Here is a 27,211-nt window from a genome sequence, read left to right as displayed (position 1 = left end):
CCGCCGCTGTTCCAGCCGCATTATTTGTCCAATAACTAACTTTGATTTTCGGCTACGTCTCGGCATTTGAAATTCCACTCGGATTTTGAAACCCCAATAGAATACAGCAACTCGTATTTGAAACATTACATATAAATATATCGCTTACTCTCAAAATGTGTCGAACAGGGAAAAATATGTTTCTTTGTAGTACTTGTCTTAAATTCAATCATAGGTAGTCCAAGTGAACGCATATTCATTCCTTTAGGTTTATGATATGATCGCGCTCATTAAAAACCATTTTACATTATTTTAATAAAACGTATTAATGATATATTTAACCTTCCGAAAATATTTCTAATACTGTTATCATAAAATTGTCCCAAAAAATGATATCTAAATCTCGGTCACAAACATTCGTACTTTTATATCATTTTTGCTCCAATATTCCCAGTATCTTCGAAGAAAAAATCAACATAATTGGCTTGAAAATTCAGTAACGTTATCCACGTGATCCAGTCACGTGCTCAATCCTCAATCTCACCTTGTTTATAAAAGGAATTCCGTTACGTTTGCCATGATATGCCATAGCACGTCCAAGGCCATAGTTTTACGTCCTGTTTAGAATTGTTAATATTAGCCTAGGGAGTTATTGCACATTGAGCATAACGAATAAACGGATAAATTGACTTAATATTACATCAAATAAAAGAAGGAAGTGGAAGAGAATCGTAACCATGACAACAAAACTGTGGTAACTAAACAGTAACCACGACAACAAAGCTGTGGTAATCATAATAGTAATCATGACAACAAGGCTGTTATCCTTTAGAGTAACCATGACAACAAGGCTATAGTAACCGTGAGAGTAACCACGACAATAAGACTATAGCGTAGTGTAATCACTGAACTGTATGTTGCCATCAGCTGGATACTGATCCAAACATGCTGAATGTCCAGGAGTAGGACACGGAGTAAAGTGTGATGGGTTATAGAAGGACCATCCTGTAACATAGCCTAGATCCATCCAGTGCTCAGCATGCCTAAAGTGATTAGGACCATATCGGTTACGTGCGTACAACCCTGGGTTACGAACCACATTCACCCACTCTCCAGCGAAATTGATCTAGAAAGAAAAGTTCAAAAACATTATGTTTTACTTATTATGCTATTACAGGGTCTACATCAAAAACCGTCAAAAACAGACTAACAGCAAACCAATTGGACAAAGCCATCTACAGATATTTTATAGGCTCCTGAAGCGGATCCAGGGGGTGAGGTTCCTGGGCTACCTGTGCTCTCCCTTCCTGTTTATGAGAAATAAGCCTCGAAAAATATAAGATTTACAATTGTTTCTGGTGTCTACCGCTAACCCAGAATTCTACTGATTCTCTCTCGAATTCTTTTCCAAATCGATTGCGCGCAGCTGTGTTTCGTTGTTGTATGGTGTTGTACCTTAGTGGATGGCTGTCCTCTAGCTGCTAGTATTTCTGATTCCATCATGTGCTGTCCATACATTTCGATAGTAAAACCAGGTGTACCGACTCTAAACTTGCCCCCTGCCTGCCTGCCGTCAACACAGCACCACAAGGACGGATCATCGTCAGTCAAAGAATAGCCCTAGATGTACAAGTATGAATGACTGGTATTGTATCTACAACTTCAACTAACAAAACGAGGGACAAGGAAAAGACAGTAGTCCAAAATAGGGACTCCATTTTATCGATTTAATTGGTGAGTACAGGTAAATATCTCCTCTTCCGTCTGAGACCCTTTGATATGCTCGATACTGGGTGTTTGTAGTGAATATTTACATAAATAAGTTGGTTAGCATACGTGAAGACAGACAGTACATTCAATTCCGGTATTTCAGTTACTGTTTACTGATTTAGACAAAATCCAGGATCTTACTTCCGAAGGTGTTGGATACCGAGCAACCCAACCCCTCCCCTCTAAACAATCGTGTTGATCTTATCCCTAAAAGTAACGCATAGCAGGCGCTTCGCACTACCCAATACTAGACAGATTTAACAAATGCACACAACGATGCAAGTAGGGATTTTTTTTTTGTGGGGAGTTTTCTTGACTTCTGTTTTGACGGAAAGAAGACATAACGCCCTGGGCCCAGTTGCATAAAGCTCTCTTAAGATAAAAAAGTTTAGAAACACTCGTAAGTATTGTCTTAGTACAATGGCCTATTGTTTTGGAACAATACTTATGGATGCTTTTATCTTAAGAGAGCTTTATGCAACCGGGCCCTGGTAAGGAGAACAATCTTAACTGAGACGCCAATTGGCTCATGGGAAAACAATAATCAGAATGCGCACAAGATATCTGCCCCACAAATAATCTAGAGCTCGAGTTCTCTCACCTGTTCGATAAACTTTGGTCTAAGCTTCTTGAATGCGGTATAGTTTGCTGTCAGAAATGTTATATCGGCGTCTCTCTCCCAGGGAAGGACTTTGTTAAATTTGACAGCACCTAGTATAGATGAAATAAGAACCTGATTAAAAATAATCCGTTCCAAGTCAAAGTGTGCATGTTAGATTGGGGAGGGCTGAGGGCGACATTCTTTTCTCTTTCCTAGTTATTCTTTTCCTGTCTCGGAATATTTGCAAGAACAGATAAAGTATCAAGAGAGATATCTTACCTAGTAGCGTCCCTTCTTGTAATTCACAAAACAAGCCTGCTTTTTCGCACTCTCTCATGATAAATTTGATAGCATCAGCAAGATTCTCGAGTTCACAAGGTGGGTTACCAAGACCTTTGGTTAAACTACATTTAGATGTCCCCTGATTGTGCCGGTACCCACGTCTACAGCCGTACCACCTTACTTGACCATCTGACTCTACCCATTTCTTGATATCCCATTTCTTAGCAAGTTCAACATAAGACTCGTCGTCTACTTTCCTGGTGTTAATATTGAACATGACGTCTGGGCATGTGACCGCTAAGCTTCCTGGGTTAGCTGTCTTGAGACGGAAAAAGAAGTCGTGGAAGACGCCATATTGGAGACTGTGTTGAAAATTTAAGAAATTTTTAGATCACAAAAAACATTGCGAAATAAAAGAGAAGTTGAATTGTTCGATAAAGTGGTTAACATTGTTTGTCGGGATAGTAGAAAAGGTTTTCCTCCATGGCCTTAGAAATGCGGGATCCCTGTGGATTTGGCGGGAACCTTTTTCGCGAAAGCCGCGCATGCTCGCCCACCCTTTCCTCAAAATTGGAAAGGTATTCAAGGGATAAAGGTGATGTTAATCTTTTAAAAACGTTTTAAAAAGAAGTACATAAAAACGTATCCAATTCAGTTGCACGAAACTTAACTTGGTCACATTTGAAAAAAATTTAATGCGAAAAATTGATATAAAAATACGAAATGTTTGGTCCATTACCGCACAATCAAAGAGGGAGTGTGGGTCCGAGTGTGACGTCATCGCAGGCTATGACTGTTTGGTGCCTGATAGTTAATAAACAAATTGAGTACTTTTGAAAGACAGAAGAGCTTGTTTAAGACAAATACACATTGAAGATGGACTCTGATATAGAATCTGTTGTAATCTGTGGTTATGTTGGCCTGTGATGACGTAACACGTCGCTCGACCCAGTCTCCTCTGTAATTACGGCCATGGTCCACTTACTTCGGCTAAAATGGCCTTTTTTCCAATCTTTGATAGAGCACCAAAAATTCTCGTTTTGATGGATCTAAAAATTTTTTTTCAAAGAGCTGCTTTCTGTGACTTAAAGTTTTACTCCAGATCGGAAAAAATAGGGTGTAGGTGCACTTTAAGTTTGATAAAGATACTACTTACTTTTGGTCGAAGGGTAGTTTCCTAAGGGTGTAGGTGCACTTTAAGTTTGATAAAGATACTACTTACTTTTGGTCGAAGGGTAGTTTCTTAAGGGTGTAGGTGCACTTTAAGTTTGATAAAGATACTACTTACTTTTGGTCGAAGGGTAGTTTCCTAAGGGTGTAGGTGCACTTTAAGTTTGATAAAGATACTACTTACTTTTGGTCGAAGGGTAGTTTCCTAAGGGTGTAGGTGCACTTTAAGTTTGATAAAGATACTACTTACTTTTGGTCGAAGGGTAGTTTCCTAAGGGTGTAGGTGCACTTTAAGTTTGATAAAGATACTACTTACTTTTGGTCGAAGGGTAGTTTCCTAAGCTTTTCAGTATCAGCCACCCAAGGACCTTGAACATGGTCACACACGATGCAATCCCCAAAAGATCGATAATATCCACCTCTATAATGCATTGTCCAGTTACGAAACACTGTCTGTAAACACCCGATATCCCACTCGCCTCTCTGATTACGATACCCCCCTCCAGCAATCACAACTTCTTTATTTGTACTAATCACACGTATAAGTCTCTCAAAATTGATGTCATCGGTAAAATGAGTGACGTCACTACCGAGGAATACGTATGGCGTAGTGACGTCATTTATTAAGGAGTTCCATATTTCTCCTTGGTTTTGTTTGGGAAAAGTTTTCAATGATAACGAAATGTTGAGTTGTGATTCTAAAGATCTTTTTCTAAGATTTTCTTGATTATTGTCAGAGGATAAGACGACATTAATTCCAGGATAAAACTTTGCAATACGTTGTAGAACGGTGTACAAGCTTTGTGATGGTAGAGGTAGTTGTCTGCTATAATGAAGTATCACAGTAATAAGCCTGTGCATTGGAACACTATCCGTACAGTTTAAAGTAGCAAATCCTGTCCTGAACCACGGATACCCAAGAGAAAGGTCTGATCCCATGAACTTTTCCGGGCAAATAACACTTTTTGAAGGTTTTTTCTCATTCCTTTGGACATATTTTTCATTGAGTTCTACTTTGTCCTCCTGCAGAGAATGAAGTATTTCATTCACTGTTTTGATGTGTTCTCCTAGACGATGATATAACGGTGCTAACGTCACCGCGTCTCTCTGCGTGTCACTTAAATCAAAGAGTAATTTTCGCAACATGGCGGCTAAATGTTTTTTTTCTTTGCGTACCTCATCCTTCAAGTTAACCGTGGTAGATGTGGTACAATTCAATAGAATCTTTCTCTCTCTGATGACTTTCTTGATAAAGATGTTAGTACGAGGACAGTCAGTGGACGAGCTGGTCTTGGGCATACCACGCATGTATGCAACCAGTTGAAGAAATGATACTACAACCAAGACCATGCCCAGACGAGGTATCAACCATTTTAAGGAACAACGAATCATCTTGCGGTCTTTACATTACGTTCCGTGAGGTAGCTCACTATCTAAAGACAAACAACAATAATTTGGTTATAGTCAAACCACCTCAAGCTTGAACACCGCGTAGAGGTCATTAATGACTTTGTTATTGGATTCTTGATTTCATTATTCGATTCGAACATTCACTATTGAAAACGGATCTTCAATATTGAAAAAATAATAATAATTTGAAAATTCAATGAGCTTGGCTCGTGACTCTTGTTTATAGCGGAAACAGAAGGTAAGTTATTAATATTACATATTCCTTGCACAAAAAGTTGTTTTTGCATTTCAGTTGCATATATGCTTGGCTTTTGTATATGCCAGGCTTTGAAGATTCGTTTTCAATAATGAATGTTCGAATCGAATGATGAAATCAAGAATCCAAAAAAGTCATTAATGACTATCTACGTGTTAACGCTTGAGGTGGTTTGATTGTAAGGTAGTCGTGGTCCGCAAAACATACGTACATAACCAGAAGGATCTAGATTTCTATAAAGTTATACATCAAATAATTGATAAAGTAAATCAAGTGAACGAATGAAGCAAGCAAAAGAACGAGAAAACATTACTTACAAAACCGAAACTGGTAGACACGAGGACTGAGTAGAAAAACTACTGAAGGCCAAGGGATCTTATCAAAAAATAAATAACATTATTTAAGTGTCGATGTATTTAGTTTATGCAACTAATTGGGGACACTGAAATGAAACAGAAATGAAGAAATAATCAAAGAAACAAAAAGTGTTTTAAGAATACCAACTGGATTGGCAATATTTACCAGTTGGCAATATTTACAATAAAGGTTAATGCAATAGGGTTTAGATTATTGTTCTATCACCTAGATGACCCTTATTAGACAACGCTTTCAGCTTACGTTCAGCTCTGTTAATTGCCTGATCAATGACTTGAAAAATCAGAATATCAAATAAATCCGGACAGGTTTCACTCTCGTCTCCTACTCAGACTTATGCCCCGTTTCCCTGGTGGCAGTCTCCTTCTGTAACTCTGCCAGCAGTGTGTAGTGCCACATTTACACCGAGTCAAAAGAAACGAATTACATAAGAAAGGAAAGAACGGAAGAGTGAATAAAATAAATAAATAAGGAAGGGAAAAAACTGAGATACTAAAGGAAAGGATTGAACCTTAATATAGATCTGAATTTTTAAATATTTTTCATAAATAACTCATTTATTAAAGTTTTGTAATAAATGGCACTTGAAATTCTAATCAACATAAATAAAACTGTCGATGTGATTTGAACACTTCTTATCTGTCGTGAACGCAAAATTAAGTTTAAGCTGATAATAAATGTTCATTAAATATTAAATTATTAATTATTTAACTCTACAAATTTTGAGTTCTAGTGTTTCAGTGCAAGTTTTTCGAATCAACCGATTTATTTGAATGTGAATTTTTTAACTCTTAAGATATAGTTTAAAAGTGTGAATTTGTTCACATGTTGTTCATGGCTGCAACAACTGATTCGAATGAATCGCTTTTTACATTCTCAAATTAAGACTATACAAAAAACTTTTTCTAGGAAGGTCAAGAAATTGAAGTCGGTAACTGCCATGCAAGTTATTTTTTACAATAACTTACAAATTTTTTGCGCGAAGATTGGTTATTTTTTATCAATAATAAGAGGTGATAGACAGATAAAGCTGACCCCAACGAGCGCGTGTTCTTTCCGTTAGTTGTTTTGATCAGTAAAAATGAGAAGTTTTTATCGTTTTTGTTATTGTAAAATTGTCAATTCACCCAATTTAAACTATTCCTAAGGCTTAAAGGAAACTAGTTTATCGGTAATCCTACTTTTTCCCATCAGTTTTATAATTGTTTATAGTTGTTTTTTCATTAAAATGTACACGGACACATGTTTTAAAAAAATCGTCTGCATGCCACGTCTCAGGTTCAGCAAAATTCAGACTTAAAAAATGTCTTAACTATCACGTAATTACCGTTGTGCAACACTTAATACATCAAATTGACGATAAGTAAGTTACTGAATATCTCATAAAAAGCACATAAGCTTACAAGGTATTTAAGCTTAAGCATATTTATATAAACTAAAAGTGAAAAGCTCACTACGGGTAGTCGAGACGAAACTATACAGAAAGAACAAGCGGTCAAACTTATTCTTAAACTTGCTATTCAAATACAGTAATTGTAAAAAAATTAATGTTCAACTAGAATCTTTTATAAGTACCTTACTAATAAAACGTGTTGAGAGGTTTCTGGAAGTTTGGTAGGCGTTCAAAATATCATGGTTACGCAGAAAGAGGAAGATCGTGATTACTTGCATGCAAGAAGTGAGTGACATAACTGTCTGTTATGGACCCTCCTGTAAACACGAAGACTGAGGGATATGTGAAATAGAGTCATTCGTAGTTGTAATGATATATACATAAACTGGAAATTAATTCCAGCTACGACTATGGCTTTGTACTTACTTTAGCATGTTAATGGTTGAATCTCTGGATGAACGAAGCTACGACACAGGGAACCCAGTTCAAGTTGGTTGAGTTAAAAATGTTAATTAGTTTGGTTTTGTTAGAAATAACGTAAAAAAAATCATTATCGCAATAACTGCTGTAGAATTATGAATGTAATTCAGACTTTTATCAGGCGAGTTTTCGGGCTGATTCACTACTGTAAACACTCAATGACATTGAGTATTTAATACTAATCAAACGAACACGTCAGTGACATCATCAGTGTTGTAGCTTTGTCTTCAGCTTACTCTATTTTGACAACGGGGCCGTTGTGGAAACTTCTGATTTGGGTGCATGTTTAGTGAACTTAACCCGTAGGTTTGCATTGGACTTAGTAGTATCTCATGTATACCCCCAAAGCCGAGAAAAAGGTGCGCAAATTCCAAAAAAAAAAAAAGAAGAGAGATTTATCTTATTGCCGAAGAATACATGGCAATGTTTTATCATTTACCTTCGTGATTTTATCTGTCAGTCATTTAACGGTTTCCACTCTCGAGACAGATTCAGATTGAAGCATTTAGATGTTTCTTGTGTTTGTAGAGCTCCTTCTATTCGATTTTTTGACTAACTCTTCGTGTTCTTTCAGTATTGTGGTATGTCACCCTTGTGGTGTTATAAATAAACAATCCATCCAAGCGCAGAAACTTGACAGGTGACATAAAAAAACCTACTCGTTATAAATTCAAGCATAAACCATGAGTGCAAAATGATTTGAAATTATAACCGCCCTTCATCGATAAAACAATTTACTTCATCAAAAAATACTTAAGATCCAACCTCTTCGAAAAAGGTCATTCGTGGAATAGCTATTTACATTCTGAACTGATCGAAATAAGAGAATGCAAAGCCACATTGTCTACTGAGACAAGTTGCATATTTGAGTATCGAAAATTAAAGATGTCCTTCATTTGAGGTTAGCTTGGTTAAGTCTTGGGGGTTTCGATATAAAAAATTAATCAAAAGCCGACAATCTTTCGAAGCCATTTTTGCTGCTTAAGAAGATTGTGGTCATTTTTTGATAACAGTCAAAAGGTTTCCCCGCATGATTGATTTTTATCAATTTGCACGTTCTACTAATGGTGGTAGTTTAAGAGTAACCGCCTCTTTTAAAGTCCTCAACTATGGACTGTATTTATTATTAAAAAGAGTATTGTAGTCAATCTATGCTATTTATCAAACCAGTTGTTTGGAAGCTTAAGGAAGTTACATGTTTTTTTTTTATTGGGGAGGGGGTGAGGGGGTATTCGTAGTAAACTGTTTACATATGATTGTAGTCCCTCCCCCTTTACTGTACTTATAGTATGAAATTCATGATCCTTCTATTGAAGTGAACAAGAAAACGTAACTGCTTTTGTTAAACAAAAAGTTTGTCGCCCCATGAAAGTTCAAATATTAACTGACAACTCTCCCCTACCCCCTCAAAAAAAAACATACGTTCGCTCAATTTTGATTTCATCATTTACGTTGAGCAATCACTGTGTAAGCGAGCGGAAGTAAACCTTAAACCATTTATATTAAACAATGTATTGACTGATAGGTCTTGTCATTCAAGTGGCTCTACATCTTATACTCTAAAATTCAACATAAACTATAGAATTCAACTAAAAGTGCATTTATCTTTCTTGCCCTCATCTGTTCGAGTCAATGGCTTACTGCGGATATAACCTCTCATTTCTAGAAGACTTCATTAAAATAAGAAAAAAATTAATATTTCAATAAAGTGAACATAATCTTTCTCAATTGATGAAAGCATCAAATACACTTTTTTGCTTGCGTTTTCAGTCGAGTACCACATACTATATATTAATTCTTTTTTAAAAAAAAGTAAAAACATTTTAAAAGACTTGAACATTTCATTCAGCGCATGGAATTATCCGCTAATAAAAAATTCGAATAAGCCTGAAGCGAGATGATGTTTTACCCCCGACTCTATACCATAATAGTTTTTAAAATTCTTTCATATTACAATTTTTGATTCCTTAGAGAATATAGAACCAATAGTCATAATTAAAGAAAAAAAGCAGTGTGAAAAGGATTATGGTCTAGAGACGGGGGTAAAACGTCATCTCGTTTCAAGCTTATTGACCAATTATTTTCCTAAGAAATTTTATTAGTTTAACGTTTCATTTTCCTGTCATCTATTGATGTATGACAGTGCTTCTGAGAACAATAAATGCGGTTGTTTTCCAAATGCACGATGAATATTCAGTAAGTATAAGAATAGATGAAGTTAATAATCTGTAGAAGTGATGACAAATAGTTATGTTGTGTAGCTCGAATGTCGGCGCCAACAAGACCAGGTTTGATAAATAGAAAATAATAGAAATAATGAATAACACGAAAAAAGACCATGAAAATTTAACACGACTGACCTAGATTGGACAGAGTTAATTGCTGGTACATGACATTTGACGATCGGCGTCATTCGTAGTCAATAGATTCGTTCATTTTTTTCCCTTTTTTAATTTTAAGAGATGACTGTGTCGATCAGACGATTGATCATTATTCTTAGCAGTCAAGAGGCAAACTTACTCGACATGCACACTGTTTCCAAACTAAACAATGAGAACCAAACCATTTGGTAAAAAAGACGAAGTGATTGAAGATTTTTTCAAAAATTGGCCGAGCAAGAATGTTCCTAGTATAACCGGCTCGAGTTACCTCAAGACAACCTTGCAAATGGTCCAGTTTTCAATGTCTGGAAAACGACTCGGTTTTTCTAAACGTTTTTAATACAAAATATTGAGGCTTGATACTCAAATGAAAATATAAGCTACATCGATATCGGTTTTGACGAAGTCGGCTTCAGTACAAAGGAAAACATCACTAGACTTACCAAGAATGGATTTCCTGCGATAACACTGGTATATGAATCAAATATCTAAGGCCGGCAAAGGCCGGGCCGTTAAAATTCAAGAGTCTGGCCGCTTTCGTTATCATTGAAAATTATTCAAAATAAGTTCTTCCGATAAGCGCACTTGGGACTGCATGCAGGGTAATATAGACATGATCGGCACCTTTGTGATCAGTGCGCAAGCGTCGGTGGGACGGCCGTGGCGATATGTCACAATTCTATTTCGACAAATCAAATATGTGTGCAGGACGTAATGAAAAACGAACAATTGAAGTATGTCAGTAATCGTACGGCTAGCCCAGCTTGCATTATCGATCGCATATTTATTAGTATTTACAGCCCTAGTGAATGGTACGAGCCCAGTTCTTTAGCAAATTGAAACATCATGAAATCCATCAAGTATAATACTAGATCATGTGACTAGGATAGTTTGCGATCTAATGGCGGAACGCGCGTTCGGTTTTGCGGAGGAGAGAGCTAGAAAAACCGGGGAAAACCTCTCAAATCAAGAGAGACCTAACAAACTCTACTCTCGTAATTACAACTCCAGGAATCTAATCTAGGCGTGACTCCAGATTTAAGTCACGTGACAATCAAAAAGTATATTTTGGTAGGGAGTGTGGAATCGATATATACATGAAAGACATTATTCACCATGAAAAACCGGGCGGGAACAAGAACAAACCTTTGAGGAGTAGAAGAATTAACAATTCAGTTAACATTTGAATTGTTTGACTTATAAACTATTTTAGTAACGAGTCTTCGCTTTAGCATTCAGTTTCATTTTCGAAAGTGAAACATTATGAATATTAAAGAGCTAAATTGGAAAATAACACATGACTAAGAGGTTATTTTGAACGTGAATGGTGGATTGCCACCCGCTCAACACAATCTAATGACGTTTTACCCCCGTCTCTAGACCATAATCCTTTTCACATTGCTTTTGTTCTTTAATTATGACTACTGTTCCTGTATTCTCTAAGGAATCAAAAATTTTAATATGAAAGAATTTTAAAAACTATTATAGTATAGAGTCGGGGGTAAAACGTCATCTCGCTTCAGGCTTATTTGGCTGTTTTTTAAACAAGAATCATTTCTAATTGAAGATGTTATTCTCACCAAGGATAGCACTGAGTACTATTATTGTTGGAGTACAGTACGAATCAGGAGTTGTAAGTATGTACAAATAATAATAATAATACAAATGAATAAATGAATAAACACTTCTATTAAAATAACGACAAGTTGGGATTTGTAAGACTGAAGAAGTCCTCGACGTACACGCGTCATTCAATCTCTAACCACCGAACCAATCAGCGAGAACAGTTTTTCCTAGATTTTCACGGGTTTATACTATATCAAACGTATCATTATCAGTATTCGTTTACATAACAGTATTCGAGCTCAACGAATGCAAAAAAGCAGTTGTTTCATGTTTAATGAAAAAACGCAATCGAATACTGAAATTGTGAACCCTAAGTAGCCAAGAATCGTTAGTGACGCTGTTTTATCAGATGAAATACTGAAAAATCTTGGATTTAACTGTAGAAATTTAATGAAAAAGTTACGTTTTTGAGAGCTTAGAAAATAGGCAACTGATAATACTAAGACTAGATGAAATCTTCGCCTACAGTTTCGGATCACAGATGGAAACTAATCTACTTCTTATTTATGAGTTTATTTCTTCATTTCTTTTTTCCTTTTTCGCTAAAGCAAGCATCAGTTAATTCTAGGCTTTTTGTATAAAATATCGTGGAGTCAAGAATCTCTTTATGTTTTTGTACATCTTAATTCAAATTCTATTCGTTTCGCGATTCTGCATCGATAAATTATTTTGGAATCAGTCCGGAAGTCGAAAGTAACCTTATTTTCCAGTGACAGATATTACACTGAACAGTTATATCTATCAGTAATCTTACCTGTTCCAATGTTTCGCATCACCTCAATTATTCGATCCAAGCTCTACAATGACAAAATAGGACAATTTTTCTACTGCATTTGCTTGTTTGATGCCAATAATAAACAGCGTAATTCCATATGAGCGAATTAGATCTGTCAAAAAAGTAGTTACGAAACCTTTCATTAGTAATGAGGTTCGAAGTACTTATGTTTGCTTGGCTTCGTTTTGGTGATGTCTAATATAATATAAGGCTAATAGCGCACACCATAGTCAGTGACTGTCGGGAGTCGACTCCATGTTATCAAACTCCCCTACCTGAATTAAGTGGTTAGATGACAAACTAGTTTCGTTTAGTCTTTGCTAACCGCTGATGGAAAAAATAAATTGAACGCGATCGTTTATCTCGAAGATTTGTTATATTCTCAGCAAGAGGTATAGCGTTGGTCCAGCAAAACCGCTCTAGCAAATTGTAGTATTTTTGTCACCTCATATATAAGAGATACTTATCTTCATAAGCATTAATAGATTGTTCAAACAAAAGAGAACGATAAAAAAGTTTCTTATTATTCCACCACTCAATATCATTCCTATTATGTGTCATGTCATTTGTGGTGGTACTCTTCGTCTTTACCATATACTTGGACCCGACAGTACAGTTAGATATTTTTCTTCTAGCAGAAGAGGTTGCACGATATTTTTTTTGAGGTTTAAGGAGGCTGGAAAGTGTTTTGTGCATTCACATTATGAACTAAAAAAAAATTATTATGGCTATGATATGACAGCAAGTGAATTTTTTTCAAAACCGGAATATTTCAACATTGTATCGTAATCTTCTTTTTGACGAAAAAAAAAGAAAAAATTCTGTAAGATGGAACTATTCCAAACAAATTTTATTGATTTTTACGAAATCCCTCTTACAGAATTTTTTTCTTTTTTTGTCAAAAAGAAGATTACGATACAATGTTGAAATATTCCGGTTTTGAAAAAATTTACCATTTGGTTCCTGAGTTATCATTCTTTAAATAAACATTTTTGATGGCATAGCAAGGGTTCTGATGTTGTCATAGCAACGTCTTGCGTCATTTTTTCATGTTCATTGCTATCTTTGGTTTATAGACTTTTGCTTTCCGGGTTTACTTGCTGTCATATTATAGCCATAATAATTTTTTTTAGTTCATATTGTAAAGGCACAAAACATTTTCTAACTCCCCCCCCCCCCCCCCCCATCAACTATCTAGGAGCGCAAAGGCGCTTGGCCTATATTGGAAAACAACTAACCGTGAATGTGGACTCCAAAAGAATATTTTCAACAAAACGAAACCTAAACAAAGTTATATCACTTTTTTGAATATGATAGTATGTTTTAAAACTGTATATCGATCTTACCAGAAGCCATGTTTATAAAACTCGTTTCTTGGCGGAGATCAACAGGAACGTCGGCTCTAGAAATGCTGGTAAAGACATGATGGTGCAAGTGATTGTGGGATTGAACGGCGTCACTTTTGTCTTGTCTTGAAAACCAGTCTTTATCGATAAGGATTATGGGAAGGACTGAAGTTACAAAGAAACGACTGGAAAACGACTTGTTTGATTCGGGTGAAAATCGAGAGGCTTAAAACAATGATACTCATGTAGCCATCAACTAAAAGCGGAACTATGCGTTGGTAAATTAGATAGATCATAACAAAATACCGCTTAAACAGCATCAGATTTTCCTTTACTGTGCGAATCGTTTTCAAGAAGTCGATTAAGCTTAGTGAAACTTGCGGCTCTCATTAAAACAGGGTAAAAGCTTTGACCACGTGCAAAAATGAGAAATATGTATCCTCAAAATCCAGGAGAATTATTCAGACAATACAGTAAAACGGTGCAATAATAGGTAAAATGTTTTCCCGGCTTAAAATATGTACGAATTGGAGTCGAATAGTCGGAGATTTAATCCAAAACATCGTAGAAACTTCCCGAAAGAAGAAGCTTCTTGGCATTGATTTCCCATAAAAAGCCATTATCATTATTATTATTACTTTCATGACATATTAGTGCCAAATATAGTACTGCATGATTATGAGGAAGTATTGTAAATAATTCTGTTGGATTCCTCTTTTGCTGTAACTGCTTTTGCTAACAGCAATCATGTTTAAGAGAGTTAGGGGAGTCTTTCAAATATAATCTTAGTTAAGCTGATCATTCAATGGACGACATCGGAAAGCCGTCATTAACATCGCCTGTGTTCAGTAATGTTAGCAATACAAAATTCAGCCATTTCTCGCAACTTTTAAGTCATCATCATAAGCGGTTGTCTATAGATGATGACAGGATTATACAGGCGTCAACTCGAGAGGGGATTTTGGCTTCTAAAGAGCTTGCACTAGACGGAATCGTATCTGAATTACATAATGCCCGAAGAAGATTTATGACAATTAAATATCCAGCAAATAAGAATTTGCGAAACCCTAGTTTTAGCGAGAGGAGAATAAACATAAGAACACGGAGAAAAGTGGGTGTTGACCAACAAATCAACTCTGTAGGTCATATTTAGCTAGGACGGTGAGCTGGACGTAAAAAGAACGATGCAAACGGCTTTCCATTACCCTTTGATTCTCAGTAAAATGCTCAATGTGGGGCGACCCTATATCAATTGCTACAATATCCCAGCACCTGTCAATAATCTACAAGATGAAGGGGTTTTTTGTTCTTCGTCCAATAAATACCGCCTCCGTGTACTTCCGGCAGCTTTTTAATATAGTATATCTCTGGGATATATTACTGAAAAATACTGACTAGACAGAAAGAAACTAGAGTAATTATATCAGACGACAGAATGATTGCATAGTACGTTAGAACAGCAGGAACTAATGAACAAATGAGGAACAGTAATGTAAACAAACTACATTAGCACTTCAGATATGGGATATTAGTTCGTTGTTTCGAATAAGTCACTTTCGAATATTAAAAGTCAATATTAGGAAGGTTTTGCCGGGGGGGTTTCTGGGTTATCATGGTAGCATTTGCTGTAGCAACCCTTTGACTAGGCGACGGAGAAAAACGAAGGGAAAATTAGGGACGAATGTTGAGAAAGAAACCGAGAAATCGGTAGACGTATTTTAGGAAATGCGAGCCGGTTTAAAGCTGCTCTATAGCAAAGCTGCCTCAGAGATTAAAATACTATAAAACAAAGCCACTTTGGTAATGAAAATAAAGATTAAGAACAAACAGAAAAGTCACATCATTAAGTATATCTTTTAGATTTTGAACCTATGTTTGTTTTTACAGAGTTGGTATCAAAGATCTAGCCAATAGGGATAGAGTTGTTTTCGAAGTCCCTGACGAAGTACGTAAGAGACATGCAGTATACAGTCCTTTGACTAAACATGTCGTTTGATCGGCTTCATTCCTACGCGCCTAGACCGAACAGGATCATGGGGATAATTAATTCAGTTACTAGCTGCCGTATATGTTATCTAACACGTCTTGAGCGCGCTTTTTTCGATCCCACTTAATTTGTTAAAACCATGCCTCGAGCATACGGCGAAGATTTAAACTGGCGAGCAGTTTGGATGACGCAAGTTCTGGGTAATTTACCCGTTATCCTTTTCGGTGTAGGTGCGTAGGGATGATCCGATCAACGACAACGTTTAGTGAAAGGACTGTATGACTTATTTTGAAGACTAGACTCAGGATTTCCCGTACAAAAGCAAACACTTCATATTAACTAATCAATAAAGAACTGTTTGACCTATATATAAGAAATAACCATTTTTTCGTTCAGCACTGCAGAACGCAGGAAGTGACGAAAGCATGAAGTGTGGAGAGAATGGCTCGCAAATGGTGCAGGAATCTATTCCCTACCTCTACTGAAAGATATTTATTGGATTGCCCTAGGGCAGAGTTAAGGCTGTCCACCCTTCAGTCTCTAAGTGGGATTAAATTAATTATACCGCTGATCACACAGGTAGCCCAATTCTGAACTTCCAAGATTTTACGTTCTTACCTCGCACTTAGTCTCACAACCAAGGATGGACCATGGGGTGGGTTGGATTTTAAAAAATAAGAATAAATACTAATGTAAAAATTTTTTCTTAAAAACATTCAGGTAAATTATTTTCTCCAAACACATGAATACAATACCACTTTCAAATGATCCTTTATCTGACGCTGATAACATAAACATATATTTTAATATGTAGGACCAAAAATACCTCAAAGATCAACATACACACACACACTCTTTTTCTCATACTCGCACAGAATAAACACTAGGATAGCAGAATGATATAAGCTTTAATCTTAAAATAAGATATTACAAACATTGCTCCTTGCCAAGCAAGCAATTTACAAACATTATCCTCTTATATTTACATACACAATGTATCTTTCATTAAATAACGGAGTATTATGGCTGTAGCTTTGTTACGATGATGTCCTCACGGCATAACTTTGGGGAACAAACACCTTGGCATTTGGATTCAGCTTGCTTGTGGCCTCGAGGACAATAAATAATAAATAAATACAAATATATTGCTTAATTTTTTTTACAATCAAGAAAATGCAATAAAAACACACATAAAGTGGGAAGCTGCATCTATTTCATCCTTTGAAGTCGTACGGGATTTTAAAAAATGGGGACTAAAAAATGGGGATTGAAAAAATGGGAATTGAAATGTGAAGACTTTTAGTGCAAACAAACAAAACTTTTAATATAAGAACAATAGACCTATGAATAGACCTATCCCGATTTCACTTGACTGGTCACGAAACAACGGTTTCAAGTCGAGGTTGAACTTGATGAATAAAAGAATCAAGTTCAGTCTTGATTTCAAACCATTGTTTCGTGGTCAGTCAAGCCAATTCGGGATAGGTCTATTCTTATGGATTGTTTGTCAAAAGGACAATTATTCAAATCCTTTTAGTTATTTCTAGTCAAAACACAATATGCTCCAGATACCAAGACAAAATGAGCTATTTGAAGAACATATTTGGTTGATATTCCTTGAATAAGCTCAATATTCTTGATTTTCAGTAAAAAAAACCCTGTAGCATCAAAATCAGCAATTATGATGAAAAAGCTACAAAGAAATGGTTGTCTGATACCGTAGCACCAAGAAAAATAATATCACCTGGACAAGAATGAATTTCAATTATAAAGAATAATTTCATCAATTTAAATAAAACATAATGTAAGGAGCCAGTCTAAATTCATGTTAAAGTTGACTATTTTTTTGCTGTAATTATTGTAAAAAGAAACATATGCTTTTGTTAAAAAAATAGAGGAAAAGGTAGAAAAAAAGAAAGGAAAATGGATTTATTTCTTTGTATTTCTTGGCAGGTTTAATGTTTTTATACGCATCATTAGCCCACCCTCCCCCTAGCAATCATTGCTATCTGTATAAACAGGTACCCTATTTAGTGGTCTCACGATAATTAATAAATAACCTTCCTAATACTTACAAACCTTCAAATTCCGTTAACAATACTACATCTTTATGCTATTAAATTCTCGTAAAACTTGACTATTGACTTGTATGTGTTTTGTTCCGCGAATGTTTCGATATTTTGTGCCAAATGGAGTCGAAATCATCAAAGCAAGCGCTTTGTCATTAATTAGCATATGAAGAGTTAATATCGCTCGATTTACATTGTGAGAAGTATTTGTATTCAAGGTTCTTTATTCCATTGCTACACTTTTTATTCTGTTCTGATTTTATGTTTATAAAAAGATAATAAATCGCTAAAACCATGTATGATACAAATAATTTTTTTTCTTTACTTGCAGGAGCGAAAATCTTAAAAAATGTAAACACAAACCAACGTGACACTGATTTAGAAATTCGTTGAAAAAACTTACCGAATTGCGCTGAAACTTTCCACTCTTTCCAGTAGAATAGGTCGTCTTGCTTCCAATTACGCCATGTTTAAGAGGCTGTTGGCCGATCACTTGATAGTTTGGAGTGCTAAAATGAAGATTTTTTGACTTTTGTGGGGTGAAAATCTCGTCATTCGACAAGGTCTCCCTCTCATCTTCATCGTCGAGTAACTGTTCAATACACATACGGATCAAATCATCTTCAAACAGATGATCATTGGTGCTTTGGTAAGACCCTTCCATCTTGTCTTCTATTTCGCTTCTTTGAAAAGATCTTATATTTATCGTGATGTTTTTGTCGTTCGTGCCTCAAAACACAGCAGCGATTATGCTGGAAGTTTCGTGTTTGGTCGGATATCAGCGGCGAACCAGCCAATCACGACCCGGCATTTTGACAAGGCGAATAACATAACATTCGAAAGGGTTTATGATGTAGAACCATTTCCGGTGACAATGTTACGTCATGTCCTATTGCTCCAACCAGGTGTGGTTCAGGATTGCCGCACGTATAATAAAGGATTTTCAGTATTAAATAACGATAATGACGTTTACAATATTTCTACATAGTATCTGTAGACTTCCAAGCGCACCAGACAGCTAGTATCCGATTGCACTGTTACGGCTGGGGCAATCTTTCGAGTTTCCCCGGGTCGGCCGTGTTAGAACAGCAAATCACTTACTGAGATTCCATCATTCAATCACTGCATTTATTAGAATCACGTAAAGACTGGGTAAAATACAATAAGGTATATCTGTATTAGTTAAAACCGCTTACAAATAGAAAAAATGTGCTTGATTAGGGAATGATTATGCAACACGTGGTCTAGCGATACTTAGAAATGAATGCTCAGCCAACTATAGGAAGTTTATGCTGAATAATAATATTGATAATTTCTTGTAGGAGAACTAAATATAATGAGTTACATACCTCTGTGCTACTTGGCCGGATAGCAAATTAGTTAATATTCTAAGGAGCTTCTTTCTTAGTTTAACTTTCCTTCGACACGCTACATCAACTTATCACCCAAATCAAACTATCCGATTACGGTTATGTGATACGAGCATAATCACTGGTAAATCATTAACATGGCTCCCCTAAATTGTGATTACAATTTACCCCAAACAAAACAAACTATATATATTACTAAAAAATGTTCAATATTCAGTGTTCAACTTGGATATTCACGTTATATGGCTCCTTGGCTGGGACTCCCTGGTCTCTCATTTATTAGTTGTCATCGCTTCTCAGGAGCAGAACAAGCTTGTGGATCGGCCTTTCTAAGTATGTCATCTTGGAGCCGGTTCTTCTTCCTGAGGAATCGAGGTGAGGAGAGGAGACAGCAATCTTGACTTTGCGGACGTAGCCGTCTTCGTCTTTATATGGCTGTACAATGCGTGCGAGCTGCCACTTAGATCTCGGGTTGTCCGCATCCTTCAGTATGACGATGTCATCCACTGACAGATTCTTTCGGGGGCGCAACCACTTTTGTCGTTCTTGCAGAGACTGTAAGTAACATCTTCTCCAACGTTGCCAGAACTCATTGGTTAGGTGTTGGACTCTGCGCCATCTTTTTCTTGAGTATAGGTCCGCCCTCTGGAAATCTCCCGGTGGAGGCATTACTATCGTAGTCTTCATGGTCAGCAAGTGACTCGGCGTTAATGCATCTAAGGAATCTGGTTCTGTGAGACCGTTGGTAGTGAGGGGGCGGCTGTTTACTATCGCTTCTGCTTCGATCATCAGTGTCCTCAAGGATTCATCATCGAGTTGCTTTCCATGAGTCTGTAGCAGAGCTGTTAGCACGCTTCTCACGCTGCGAATCTGCCTTTCCCACACGCCGCCCATGTGGCTTGCGTGCGGGACATTCATCTTAAACTGTATCCAATCGCAATTGGTCCTTATCAGCTCTCTCTTTATGGCATCTTGGTCCATTTCCTTCATGGCTGCGTCAAGCTCATTTCTAGCACCCACAAAGTTCGTTCCTTGATCCGATCTTAATTGGCGCACTGGTCCACGCCGTCCGGTAAACCTTCGGTAGGCGTTGATGAAGGAATCTGTTGTCAGCGATGCTGCTGTTTCTATGTGAACCGCACGTGAGGCCATGCAGGTGAATAGGACTCCGTACCTTTTCAGCTCACGTCTTCCTTCCTTTATGTACCAGGGGCCAAAGTAGTCCACCGCACTGTATGTGAAAGGTGGAGCTTCTTCCAGTCTGTCTTTAGGAAGATCACTCATTTTCTGTTTCTGAGTGGCGCCTCTCAGCCTTCGACATGCGACGCATTTGGAGATGTAGTGTCCCACTGCTGAGCTTCCATCAATAATCCACAAGCCAGCAGCGCGTATGTCTGCTAGTGTTCTTGCCTTGCCTTGGTGGGCTCTCTGATGATAGTGGCGGATTACTAGACCTGTCATGTGACATTTCTTTGGGAGGATAACGGGATGTTTCACTTGGAAGGGAAGGTCGGCCAATCCGATTCTGCCACCAACGCGGAGAACCTGGTTTTCGTCAAGAAACGGACTCAGACGGAGAAGAGAGCTAGATTTCACAATCCTTTCTGCTGGACGTCCCAGGGCTTTTAGAGCTCTCATTTCTTCAGGAAAGGATTGGCTCTGGACAGCCTTCAGGATCAGAGTTTCCGCTTGTTGTAGGTCTTGCACATCGAACTGAACTCTTTCCCTTGTTGACGTTCCGTCTCTTCGACTTTTATAGGGATCCACCCTTTCCTTGCGTGCGTTTATCGTCCAGGCTAGCTTCTGCACAAATTTCTTGCATATCACCATAGCTCTCTTGGCGCGATACCAATCTGAAAAGTACTTGACACGCTCTAATATTGTTGGGTATTCTTTTGAGTGCGTTGCTAAGGCTGTGACTTTCTTCACTTCTGGATCGCTGTGGTTGATAACTGTGAAGGTTTCTGATAAAGTCTGGGACTCTTTGATTGGGTGCCAAAGGAAGCTTGGGCCATTCCACCATCGTTTGCTCTCGATCAGCTCTTGAGCACTAAGACCTCTGGAAGCGTCGTCAGCCGGATTCATGCTTGTTTCCACGTACTTCCATTGGTGAGGCGAGGCGCGTTCACGAATTTGCTGAACGCGGTTTGCCACGAACGTGTGAAAACGCCTTGCATCGTTGGATATATAACCAAGAACGACTTTACTGTCCGTCCAGAACACTTCTGCTATTTTTTCGTATTTCAACTCTTTCTTCAGAAAGCCGCTAACCTTGGCGGATACCAATGCTGCCGTGAGTTCTAGGCGAGGCACTGTTATAGGTCTGAGTGGTGTCACTCTAGCCTTTGCCATTACCAGGGCGCAATGTATCTCGTCACGATCGTTCACCATTCTAAGGTAGGAGCACTGGCCATAGCCGTTGGTGCTTGCATCGGAGAAGTTGTGTATCTCGACGGTCTTGCACTCTCCAAAGCCTTCAGGTTTGTAGCATCTAGGAATCTTTAATTCGGCCAGGCGATGCAGCTCGCTTTTCCACTTCTCCCAACGAGGTCTGATTGACTCTGGTACTTTATCGTCCCATCCAACATTGTCTCTGGTAAGGTCTTGGAGTATCCTTTTGCCCACAAGAACAAAGGGAGCTACCATGCCCAGGGGGTCGTAAATAGAGCTTACCGTTGCTAATATTCCTCTTCTCGTCAATGGCCTGTCCTTCAGTTCGATCTTGAACTGCAGCTGATCCGACTCTATACACCATTGCACTCCCAGGGCTCTCTCGATGGGCAACAGGTCCTTGGTTATGTCAAGATTCTTTAAACCTTTCGCGCGTGACTCAATTGGGATTGATTCTATAACTGCTTTACTGTTCGATAGGAACTTGTGCAGGTTGAAGCCACCCCTCTGGCAGAGTGCCTTCGTGTTCTCAATAAGAGCGATGGCTTGCGCAATGGTTGGAACGGACTTTAACCCATCGTCTACATAGAAATCATTCCTAATGAACTCTGCTGCTTCCTTGCCAAACTCGATCTCGTAGTCGTCGGCTGTTGATTTCAAGGCAAAATTCGAACAGCCAGGTGAGGAGACCGCTCCGAAAAGGTGAACTGTCATCCTGTACTCTGTCAAAAGATTGTTCGTATCACCGTCCTCCCACCAAAGGAACCTAAGAAAGTTTCTATGTTCGACGTTTACCTTCACTTGGTGGAACATTCCTTCGATGTCACACATTAGTGCTACCGGTTCTTTCCTGAATCGGCACAGAACTCCTGAGAGGTTGTTCGTGAGGTCCGGTCCCTGAAGCAGATGTCTGTTGAGTGACTCGCCCTTGTATTCCGCACTGCCATCAAAGACAACTCTGATTTTATCCTTCTTCTGGGGGTGATAGACGCCGTGATGCGGGATGTACCACACTTGACCATCATCGCCGCTCTCCTTTGACTGGGGAACTTTTTCTGCATAACCTTTACTGAGCATCTCCTTCATGAATTCTTGGTAATGCTTGCGGTAGGTTTCGTCCTTTTCAAGCCTCCCTTTCAACCTCATCAGTCTGATTACGGCTAACTCTCTGTTGTTCGGCAGATTAATTCTATCATCTTTGAAGGGTAGAGGAATTTCATAATGGCCATCCTCTCTTTGGTTAATTCCATCTTTCATCCTTTGCATGAACTTGCGGTCATTGTAAGAGAGTGTCCGCTCTTCGTCTTGTGATTCATCAAAGTCAAGTTCGAACATCTTCGAAACTTGAAATGGTGTCATTATTTCCTTTGTTTGAGTACGCATGGAGAAGTGAAGTGGTTTCTTGGTCTCTCCTACAACCTCCCTGGCGAGTATGCGATGGCAGCCGCACTTCTCGTGGACATCCTTGCAGTCAGGATCTACTATGCCTATCACTCCCCATCCTAGCGCAGTCTTCTTCGCATAAGGTTCATCGTCCTTGCCCGGAATGACTTCTCTTGGCTTGATTGCGCGTGCGCAGTTTAGACCGATCAGCAACCCGATTTCCACGTCGCTTCTGTGTGGCATCAGTTGATCAGCTATACGCTCCAGGTGTGGCCACTTTCGAGCTGTTTCTGGTCGAGGAATCTGTCCTCTTCTCGCTGGAATGATTTCTCTTGAATACGTTCCGGGTAGTGGGATGATCTCACTTTCGTTTAGGCCTCGTACCACCAGACCGTTCACCTTCTGACAATCAATGAGACGTTCCGCAAGTACCGTTGACAATTTGAGCTTCACTTGGACTCCCTTCACTGCCATTCTTTCAACGACGTCATTCTTGATGAAACAGCCGTCTGACTGGTCGTCTAAGAGAGCGTATACAAGTACTTCCTGGGACGGATTGTCGCTGTGATGTATCCATACAGGAACGATCAGGGAATGGGCGGCACAGTCGTCTTGTTTCTGGTCACTGATCTTCGTACATTTCGATGAAACCTCCTTAACCTCTATTTCTTGATCAGAGTTCTCTTTCAATTCCTTCTTTGGAACGAACGTACCGTCGTGCAAAGACGTCGGATGGAAGCCGTGGCAACTCTTGCATACTGCTCTCCTTCTGCAATCCTTTCGCATGTGACCCCATCTTAGGCACCCGAGACAGAGTCCCTTCGCGCGTACGAAGCTTACTCTCTCTTTAGCTGATAGCTTTAGGAACGCCTTGCAGTCGTCTAGGTTATGTGGTCCCTTGCACGACGCACACTGCACTGACCTTTCTTGCTTCGAGTCGTCCTTTTTGGATCCTGAATTTTCTCGCTTTACTTCAGCGGAATCTGTGAAGAGGGATCTCTGATTGTAGATCCTTCCTACTCTGACAGGTTTGGCTATTTCCTCTTTCTTACTTTCTTCTTCTTTGAAGATTTTATTGGAGATTACCGGATTGCATGCGATCCTTGCCTCGCGCGATATAAAATTGCAGAACTCGGCGAATGGTGGGTATCCCATCTCATTCTCTCTTTCAAAGGGAAGCAAAACGCCGCTTCGTTCGCCGCTAATCCATCTATCTACCTCTCGACTCCAGCGATCTACTAAGTATCTTGGAAGTTTCTTGGCCATTTTTTGGTTTTCTTCCGGATCGTTTAGCACCTTTAGATACTTAACGTTCTGCATTGCGGCCAAGCAATGGAATAAAAAATCGGAAAATTTCCGCAAACTAACTCCATCGTTTGGAGGGATTTTCGGCCAATCACTTAGTTTCTTTCTGTATGCGTCAGCCACAAGGAAGGGGTTCCCGTACCGATATGCTAGTATACCCTTTGCCTGAAGGTACGCGTCCTTGCTATCCAAACATAGGAGACCGCTAATCGCTTCTTTGGCTTCCCCCGCGGTGTATTTTCCAAGATAATACAGCCGTTGAGCTGGACTTTCTATTCGGCTTTCTATTATAGTCTCAAAGGATTTAAGCCAATTAGGATAATGGAACATACTGCCTCTGAAGATTTCCGGTTCCGGAAGGGGAAGACTATCTATGTTGCGTCTTTCGGACAACAAATCTGCCAATCTGCAGAGGGCGTTATCATTATTCGAGCTTGGTGTACTACTATGCACGTTTGTTTCTCGGTAAGACACGAACTGCGATGCGTCAACATCGTCAAATAAATCCGTTGGTGGATCAAATGGGTTCCGTGTGTTCAAATGTGTTGACGGATAGTTGTCAAATGGTGTGCCTATGACGCGAGTTGAGGTGAAAGGATTTACAGACGAGTTCGAAGATTTCGAATAACTTTTTAGCTCTGGATCTGTCTTATACTTGGACTCGAAATCAAGATTTTCTGACTTAGATTTGGATTCGAAACCAAGGTTTTCCGACTTAGTCGACTTAGATTCTTTTGCATGGATATGGGATTCTGATATGTTAGCTGCATGATGCGTAGATTGCATGACAGGATCGTGTTGCGGGGCTTCTTTGACGGAGTCAAGTTGCATACTCAAATATTTGTTTAAATCTTTCTCTGTGTCATCTTCTTTAGGCAAATCAAATGCGCCGTCGACTAATCCTAGCTCTGCTTCTTGTACCTTGGCAATCGCGTTCATTTCGGCCTTCGCAAGCGCTAGATTCTTAGCAATTCGAAACTTCGTCATCTCAGCCTCTTGTTTTCTTAGCGCGTCGGCTCTTTGTGCTTCTAAGTCTTGAAATTTTAACTCTGCGCCGAGTCTCGCGATCATGCCAGCCATCTCGGCCTTTCTTGCAAACGCGGAATTGCTGGATTTACTAGAGCGAGTTGATCTCGAGCTGCGAGATGAGCCCGAGATCGAAGATCTTTCGTCTTCATTTAGCCTTTTTAAATCGCTTAACCTTTTGTTTACTTCTTTTAGGAGGTCAGAGTGCTGTTGGTCGATCGTCTCAAATTTCTCGCTCGCTACGCGTCTTTCTGTTACGTCTAAAGCCTCTTCTAGCCTTTCATTCGCGCCGGCGAGAATCTCCATTTTTGCTTCCAACAGACCCCTTTCACTAAGAAGCCGGTTGACATCCTCCGAGTCTGCTAGCAATCCATTCACTATATTAAACTGTTTGCGCCAATTTCTTTGGGCCGTAATTCGATCACGATCTAGCAAGTCCAATTTAAAGGCTGTGCCCTTCTCTGTCATTTTCTTTTCTCTTTGCGTGTTTTCATCGATTTCCTCGGTGTTTAAATCAAAATTTGACATACCTTCAGATGCACTGTAGCCACAGAGTCTTTACTGTTACGGCTGGGGCAATCTTTCGAGTTTCCCCGGGTCGGCCGTGTTAGAACAGCAAATCACTTACTGAGATTCCATCATTCAATCACTGCATTTATTAGAATCACGTAAAGACTGGGTAAAATACAATAAGGTATATCTGTATTAGTTAAAACCGCTTACAAATAGAAAAAATGTGCTTGATTAGGGAATGATTATGCAACACGTGGTCTAGCGATACTTAGAAATGAATGCTCAGCCAACTATAGGAAGTTTATGCTGAATAATAATATTGATAATTTCTTGTAGGAGAACTAAATATAATGAGTTACATACCTCTGTGCTACTTGGCCGGATAGCAAATTAGTTAATATTCTAAGGAGCTTCTTTCTTAGTTTAACTTTCCTTCGACACGCTACATCAACTTATCACCCAAATCAAACTATCCGATTACGGTTATGTGATACGAGCATAATCACTGGTAAATCATTAACATGCACTAATAAATCCAACGATAAAATAATAAGGTGTGCAAAGGTGAAAGGTTTTGGAAAAGCTTTTCTAGTTGGCTGTACAGCTTACTTCCTCAAGAAACGTTTATGATATTGTTTTAATGTATTTTTAAATTTTTATTTTATGATATTTGGTAAATATTTTCACAAGTTCAATAACAAATAAACTTTAGTTTTTCCACAACATTTTAATGGTTTACTTGTTAAAATAATAAAATGCTATCTTCAGGTTTTTTCCTAAAATAAATTCTAACTTTTTGTATTTTGATACAGAAAATAAAATTCTATAGGAAAATATATATACCACAAAACATATGTTATACTAAACAGGGGCGTAGCATCCTTTATGCATATACACATGTGCGTAGTTGAGAATTTCACCATATGTTCTAAATTTACTCTTTCTGTAATAAATAAAGTGCATTGAATATCTTTATAATGGCCCAATAGGTTTATTTGGACAAAAAAAACCCCAATATTATTAATATGGTTCTCAGTTGAGTGAGAAAAGAAAAAGTTTTGAGACATGAAAACTGCAATGTTGTTAGGGGCAACCTAAATGCTTCTTTTTGACTTGAATACCTTGTTCATTACAAGCATGCCCGAATGCTTGTCTCTGATTAGTCTCCCTCGCATCCGTTTTTAGGGTTGGTCGTGACGCAAAGCTCCCTCCCTCCCTCTCATTGCGTGACGACCGACACTAAAAACGGATGCGAGGGAGACCCTGGATAAGATTTCCTTGATACGGACATGATAAATAGATATTTTTCTCTATTTTTAGTGA

The 27,211-nt window shown here is 38.5% G+C and overlaps 2 protein-coding genes and 1 long non-coding RNA gene across 13 annotated transcripts; 1 reads left to right on the top strand and 2 right to left on the bottom strand.

Annotated features, from left to right (window-relative positions):
• Positions 1 to 234: 234 nt before the first annotated feature.
• Positions 235 to 14,103, bottom strand: LOC116305550 (uncharacterized). Of its 9 annotated transcripts, none has more exons than XM_089028395.1 (7): positions 13,845 to 14,103; positions 12,478 to 12,610; positions 4,119 to 5,235; positions 2,630 to 2,994; positions 2,351 to 2,460; positions 1,435 to 1,599; positions 235 to 1,105 (listed from the first exon to the last, which is right to left on the bottom strand). In XM_089028395.1, exons 3-7 carry the CDS (start codon positions 5,192 to 5,194, stop codon positions 866 to 868), a joined length of 1,956 nt encoding a protein of 651 aa, XP_088884521.1. In that variant the 5' UTR covers positions 5,195 to 5,235; positions 12,478 to 12,610; positions 13,845 to 14,103; the 3' UTR covers positions 235 to 865. The 9 variants fall into 9 exon arrangements, with proteins under 9 accessions (XP_088884521.1, XP_088884525.1, XP_088884520.1 ...); XM_089028399.1 differs by having other exon boundaries at positions 12,478 to 12,520; XM_089028394.1 differs by lacking the exon at positions 13,845 to 14,103 and having other exon boundaries at positions 12,478 to 13,020.
• Positions 11,412 to 17,968, top strand: LOC116305553 (uncharacterized). 2 transcript variants are annotated; one of them, XR_004198178.2, is made up of 4 exons: positions 11,412 to 11,730; positions 15,732 to 15,789; positions 16,228 to 16,410; positions 17,479 to 17,968. It is a non-coding gene; the product is annotated as an uncharacterized LOC116305553 (long non-coding RNA). The 2 variants fall into 2 exon arrangements; XR_016119471.1 differs by having other exon boundaries at positions 11,412 to 11,734.
• Positions 16,721 to 26,493, bottom strand: LOC148912277 (uncharacterized). 2 transcript variants are annotated; one of them, XM_089028393.1, is made up of 4 exons: positions 26,252 to 26,493; positions 19,250 to 26,050; positions 18,304 to 19,048; positions 16,721 to 16,940 (listed from the first exon to the last, which is right to left on the bottom strand). In XM_089028393.1, the coding sequence occupies exon 2, from the start codon at positions 25,901 to 25,903 to the stop codon at positions 19,550 to 19,552; it is 6,354 nt and encodes a 2,117-aa protein (XP_088884519.1). In that variant the 5' UTR covers positions 25,904 to 26,050; positions 26,252 to 26,493; the 3' UTR covers positions 16,721 to 16,940; positions 18,304 to 19,048; positions 19,250 to 19,549. The 2 variants fall into 2 exon arrangements, with proteins under 2 accessions (XP_088884519.1, XP_088884518.1); XM_089028392.1 differs by having other exon boundaries at positions 18,304 to 26,050.
• Positions 26,494 to 27,211: the final 718 nt, after the last annotated feature.

The sequence above is a fragment of the Actinia tenebrosa genome, unplaced genomic scaffold (assembly GCF_029948245.1).
Source record: "Actinia tenebrosa isolate PJP-AT-01 unplaced genomic scaffold, QUT_ActTen_1.0 PGA_scaffold12__29_contigs__length_12842862, whole genome shotgun sequence".
Classification (NCBI taxonomy): domain Eukaryota; kingdom Metazoa; phylum Cnidaria; class Anthozoa; order Actiniaria; family Actiniidae; genus Actinia; species Actinia tenebrosa.
This window is presented reverse-complemented; position numbering and strand designations above follow the sequence as displayed.

What these genes read in the sequence shown, in the direction of transcription:
- LOC116305550 (XM_089028395.1), bottom strand. Translation starts at nt 5,194, where the DNA reads ATGATTCGTTGTTCCTTAAAATGGTTGATACCTCGTCTGGGCATGGTC. An exon ending in GACCAAAGTTTATCGAACAG is followed by an intron (nt 1,600 to 2,350) that starts GTGAGAGAACTC and finishes TTGTACATCTAG; the next exon opens with GGCTATTCTTTGACTGACGA. An exon ending in GAGGACAGCCATCCACTAAG is followed by an intron (nt 1,106 to 1,434) that starts GTACAACACCAT and finishes TTTTCTTTCTAG; the next exon opens with ATCAATTTCGCTGGAGAGTG.
- LOC148912277 (XM_089028392.1), bottom strand. Translation starts at nt 25,903, where the DNA reads ATGTCAAATTTTGATTTAAACACCGAGGAAATCGATGAAAACACGCAA.